At 36.3% G+C, this 6,000-nt stretch overlaps 1 protein-coding gene across 1 annotated transcript; it reads left to right on the forward strand.

The window, feature by feature from the left end:
• Positions 1 to 2,528: 2,528 nt before the first annotated feature.
• On the forward strand, positions 2,529 to 4,291 carry LOC122667277. The gene is made up of 3 exons (XM_043863529.1): positions 2,529 to 2,666; positions 2,796 to 2,858; positions 4,142 to 4,291. Exons 1-3 carry the CDS (start codon positions 2,574 to 2,576, stop codon positions 4,289 to 4,291), a joined length of 306 nt encoding a protein of 101 aa, XP_043719464.1. The 5' UTR covers positions 2,529 to 2,573.
• Positions 4,292 to 6,000: the final 1,709 nt, after the last annotated feature.

Below are 6,000 nucleotides of genomic sequence, written 5' to 3' on the forward strand. Positions count from 1 at the left end.
ATATATGGCAAAATTAAAAAAAACCACAAGCAATTGTTCTTCTTCTACAAGAAAAAATAGTTTTGAATGCAAAAAGAATAATAATGACATATATTAGCCGTTGCACAAGGGAGCATAGGAATTGGCAGCATATTTGGATCAATTAAATAGGAATATTTTCAAATATTTTTGCTGAGAGTAAACCAAATACAGGCTGAAAGGTCTACAGTTTTAACTAATTAGAAAACTATTCTAAAATAGAATAAAGTAATCAAGCAGCAGTCACACAGTTCAAATTTTCCCAAGTATTTTAGAATTTCACATAAATAATTCTCTAGCTTTACTTTACCCGAAGAAGTTGTAACTACTGTTGTTCATGCAGCAGTCAACCATATCTCTCTCTCTCTCTCTCTCTCTCTCTCTCTATCTTTGTATTCTTGGTGGGTATGGACTATGGATGGACCAACTATTGTCGGGGCCAATTTTATTCCTTCGAAAATGGGTCAAAAAGGTTACTGGTCGATTGTACTCGATCGTCTGGGCTAAGAAGTCTTTTGGAAGATTTCCGGGCACAGCTCCAAGATTTTACACGTTGCCCAAATCTTTGTAGTGCTTTGTCTGTCTTCTATCTCATAACTGATTGGATTGGTTTTATTGCCGGCCCCATAGCATTAAAAAAATAAAATAAATTAAAAAAGGATTGGCTTAATTACTCAGTCCTTACGGTGAAATAGGCCGACAATCAACTGCTTGGCTACGGATGGCTTCCTACTTGATGGGTTCTCTCTCACTACGTTATATTACTTATTAGGTTTCCAACTTCCAATACTAGCCCAGTGAGTCCACTAATCTCTGACCTGGTTTGGTCTGATTTGACTCGATTCGAACTCTATAAATCTGTTGCACCACTCCAGGAATTTTTTTTGCAGGAGACGAATTGTCTACCTATCTAACTGCCCTGTGAGACTTTTAACTACAACTACTTTAAATATGAGGGAGAGGGTAGGGAGTAGATGTTATGATTCAAGAATCTGGGAAGGGATTCAAGAACCATAGCAGGAGATTTTCTCACTATTTCAAGTAAGTGAGGGACTCCTAAGAAAGGGGAAACAGAGAGAGGAGACTAAACTATTTTATTTCTTATTTCATATTCTATATCCAATGCATATGGTACAATCCCTATTTATAGGATAATACAATCCAACCCTTAGTAACAACTGAGCTAACTAACTAACTAACCACCAACACTAACTAATAATCCTAATCTATCTCGTAATCCACATTCATAACAATAGACTGGGGATGTTATAAGATATAAAATGAAGACAAGAGAGTCAAACTCGTGGCTTCTTAAAACTTGCAATCTACTAACTTGATAGTAGGTTGGGAAATGGAATTTTAAAGAGTTGAGTCAATTCATTACATGATCCCTAAATCGAATAACTAATAAGTGAACCGGGCTTTTTGAGTTCAAATAATACTCTCTAAAAGCGAACCATATGATATGTGCTACGTTCTCGGTCCTCTTGGCCCTAATTAAACCTAAGATGTCGCTTTATCATAAAGTTTTGTCAAAAGAAGCTTAATCATTCATGAATCATGAGCACTTTCATTTCATTCCATTTTATACACGTCCAAATTGTGATCAACTCGATCTTTCCTAATCTAATCACGCTTAAGTAAACTAATAAGCGCTAAAAAAGACTTAATAATTCTACCCAACAAATAAAAATAAAACGACTTGATAATATATACCAATTCAGATGGTTCGTGTCTTCGTGGTTCACCATATAAAAGACACATGCCAATGTTTGCAACGCAATTAGTGTAATCGCATTTGTGATCGATGTCAAAGATTAAGATAGAATATAATTATTGAACTGGCCCAACCCACCAACATTATTTTGTAGTGGAACGGGTTTGGCTTTGTTGACAGTGCGGTTTCACGAGATCCCAACTGTTAGTTAGACCTAAGGGTGTCATCGGTCTGTTCGGTCAGGTTGAATCGGTTCTGGTTTATTTTTGGGTCAATCCGGAACAAAAATGTTAAGAAAGTTTTTGGTTTTGATCTGGTTTGGTCCAATATCAATCCCCTCATTCCTTTGCCCTCTAAAACTTCCGGTTAACGTAACGTCAGTGACGCTGTACAGAACTGACACGTGGCTAAAAGTCTGATGACTCTTTTTTTTTTTGGGTTGATCCTAAGGGTATCAATCAAGTACTGTAGAGACCAGACCAAAGGGATACAGATGTCAATGTCTGCTTTGAGAATTAAAAGAGAAAAAGTTCTCTGACGTCACTCACAGAAATAAACTAGAATTTGTGTAAAGTGTCGACGCTAACTTATCTCGCGCTACGTGGCCTCAATCGCAGAAGTCCAGGTTTGCTACGTAAACAAATCTAATTTCTTTAAAAAAAAAAACACAAATCTAATTTCTTATTGCAAGAGCCACCTGTCCTCGTGACAGATGCTATTGCCTCTTTACCACCCAATTCACCTATTTAAGCTCCTCACAGTCACATTCGCAGTTGGGTTCTCTCTCTCTCTCTCTCTCTCTCTCAATAGGATTTGTGAGTGAGAAAAAGGAAAAGGAATGGATATGTCTGCAACCCTTCGAATTGAGAGGACATCATCCATTGAGAGTGAGCCTCGAACGCTTACCATGAATCAAATCCAATTTGCAAGGGTGAGTATGTTCATGGCTTCATGAATTAATGAAGAGTTAGTTCCTGTGTTAATTAATTGATTACTTCTTTCTGGGTTTTTTTATTTTTTGTGTTTTGGATTGTGAGTTTTAATCATCTCTGAATTGCAGGAGGCAGCACTTTATGTTATGCAAACCAAAAGTATCGAAGAGGCTCTAAGCATTTTCACAAAGGTAAGATGAATTGAATTAAGAAGCTAGGAACCATTATATTGGATTTTTATTAAGTTTGATGATTTTTTTTTTTTTTCTTTCTGTTTTTTGGGTAGAGGGTTTTAATTGTTGATATATATTCAAGTCATGCAAAGGGGATTCTAAAGAAAATAATTATAATGATCCTTGATTGCTGAAAATTTACAATTTTTTAGTTTATGGGCCTATGGAGAAATGGGTTAGGTTATTGATTGGATTGTATACATTAAAAATATTAATAATTTACAAGTTTCTATGAAAGAGAGAGAGAGAGAGAGAGAGAGAGAGAAGGCGTGAATTGCATTGCATGGTGATCGATCCATGGATGCATTCATGGCAGGGTATGATAGGGTAGAAGGATAATTTAAAAGTTAAGTTGTGGTCATGAATTGCATTGTATTGTCTCTTTGGTAGCTAGCTAGCTAGTTAGCGAACTTCTACTTTGTTTTGTTTTCCATAAAGATTGAGACAAAAAGTTTTTTTTATTTTCCTTGGGTCCAGTCTTCAATTGGATTTTTTCTCTTATTTTGGTATTTATGATTCACAAATATTGGTATAATTAGAGAATAAAAAACAATCTTAATTGAAACATAGTTATTCTCCTTATGGAAGCATGAAATTAGCTCCCAATGACACATTGGATAATTCAACCCATACACTATCATCCATCCACGTGGCACAAAGAGGTGGGTTGTCTAGATGGGGAATCCTTAATTTCTTTGACGAAGAAAAAGGGGGAGAGAGAGAGAGAGAGAGGAGGAGGACAGACAAGAAGATCGAGGAAGAGCAGAAAGAAGATAGTTGACATACATGGAGTGTGCTTTCTAACCATTTTCTTAATTAGGAGTTACAGAGGAAGTCTAATTAGATTGAAATATTTCATTTTATGTTTCTAAGTTTGTCACTGTACGTTTCTATCCTTGAGTGGCAGCTTTGCTCCATCATCTAAGTTGCACAAAAGCACATTGAAGAGAGAGAGAGAGAGAGAGAGAGAACTCAGATTTTCATTAAACCAATTCTGTGATTTTCATCAAACTACCTAAGTGGGTCTATTAGCAGATTATGAAAAAAAATGTAGGGAAGTGGCTAGCTACCTTTTGAGACAATGTAATTTTAGAATGTGTAGGAAATCAAATATATTTGAATTTGAAAATTTAAAAAGAAAAAAAAAAATTTAATTAAATAAAGGGTAATAAGATTTTAGCCTTGCTTGTCGATATGAAGAATTGGCCGGTTGTGATGGAAAGGATTGTTTATGAATCTAGGGCTTAGAGCCAGTGGTGGTGAGAGCTGTGACGAAGCAGGGCAAAATGAATATTGCGGTGGAGTCAATGGAAGACTGTGATAACTTTGCAACTCAATTGAGACTTCCAGCAGCTGGGATTAGGAACGATATAGCTTCTGCACCTTTCTGATGAGTACGTACGTACGTAGATCGCTTTCAAGTTTTTGTTTCTTTCAATCACTGTCCATAACACCATGTATAGGATGGAATTTAATTTCCTTTCCATCCAATTACAATTTTCTTTTATTTTTTCAATTAACTTCATATATACATTCAAGTTTTTTTTTCTCTTTCCGGTAAGCATATATACAATAATCAAGTTCAATAAAGCAAAATGTTATGAGTTAATTAGAAAGTTCATATTGTGACCCAATCATCAACTTTTTCTTATGAAGATGCAAAATCACATAGTCAATTACACTTATCACTATAAATAAGTTTGGCGAAAGTTTTTCTGTCACTGTAGATGAAGGGTATCTAGCCATTGGGGTGTCATTATTCTCTTTGCCCCAGGTCAATTGAACAAAGTGTCAAATATCTCTTTCACTCTGTTCCAGGAATTCCATCAAAGATTCATAATAGATTCTCTCTTTGCTATGGATGAAAAGGTTATACTCATGCTTTTTAGACTCTAGATAAATTGAACAGATAAATATGTATAACAGAATGGGGGAGTTTCATCAGTTCGCCCAAAGTTTTTGATGAAGAAATAACAGCAATGGTTTCGATTTTTTGCTTTTTTGTTTTTTTTTTTGTTTTGGGGGAGAGGGGGTGACGATGGATCTTTATCCTCTCAATTACACTGCCCGTACTTGACATCAAATACGGGCAGTGTAATTGAGAGGATAAAAATTCGGGTCCCATCCTTTTTTATTATTATTTTTTTCTGGAAACCTAATGTTGGGTGTTAATTACATTTAAGAACGAGTTTCCTTTCACCGACGGTGAATGGAGAAATTCATTCACCATGTCCAACGGTATCGCCAAAAAATTGCATTAAGGAGGAGTAATTTCTATTTCTTAAATAAAGGGTGGGAGTATAATGATAAATAAGACTCAATCATGCAAGGATCACATCACCAGTGGAGAATGAATTCTTGGTTGTTCTCTAGGTATGAAGGAAAACTTAAGCAGATTTCACAGATTTCTTTTAGCCTAGCTCGAGGGTTAGTACTATGGTTGGGCTTGCCTTGAGTGGAGGGTGAGTATTTCTATCGTTGCTGGGCTTGCCACTTTTAACATAAAATATTGGAATTGGAGCCCAAAATCTACTGTTTAAACTCGAGCCCATCAAGTGGTTCACTTTTATCTCCTACTCTTCAATTCACCACTACACCATCGGATGCACAAGTGAGATGCACTGGGCAGTGCACGCACTTGAGGGAATAATATCCCTGTTTTATTATCATTAGTAATGCTTTACGAAACCTTACCATTGATCCTTCCTAAAAGGAATCACACTTTTGTGTATCCCTTAATAGTAAGTTAGCGGGCCACACTAATGGGAACGCGAGAACAATGCATCAGATAAGTGAGGTAGGGGAGGAGGAAGAGAGAGAGATAGACAAGTAGACACTAGCTTGCATTATAATGGTGGTGTGCCCAACCTTTTCCATAAAAAATAAATGAGGAAAAAGAACATTGCTTGGTGGTTGTTTCTTGCTAGACACATGAGCGTGAAAAATTAGTACTCAGCCTTTCCTAATTTTTTTTAAAAAAAAAACCATCCGGTATTGATGCTCTACATATGTTCTCATTGGCCCTGCAAGGCTGCGACCGATGTAAATGGATCGGATTCGGATTGGATACAGATAGGATGTGATCGAAGCCGAATATTCC

Source organism: Telopea speciosissima, chromosome 7, assembly GCF_018873765.1.
Source record: "Telopea speciosissima isolate NSW1024214 ecotype Mountain lineage chromosome 7, Tspe_v1, whole genome shotgun sequence".
NCBI lineage: Eukaryota > Viridiplantae > Streptophyta > Magnoliopsida > Proteales > Proteaceae > Telopea > Telopea speciosissima.

What these genes read in the sequence shown, in the direction of transcription:
- LOC122667277 (XM_043863529.1), top strand. Translation starts at nt 2,574, where the DNA reads ATGGATATGTCTGCAACCCTTCGAATTGAGAGGACATCATCCATTGAG. An exon ending in ATCAAATCCAATTTGCAAGG is followed by an intron (nt 2,667 to 2,795) that starts GTGAGTATGTTC and finishes TCTGAATTGCAG; the next exon opens with GAGGCAGCACTTTATGTTAT. An exon ending in CTCTAAGCATTTTCACAAAG is followed by an intron (nt 2,859 to 4,141) that starts GTAAGATGAATT and finishes TTATGAATCTAG; the next exon opens with GGCTTAGAGCCAGTGGTGGT.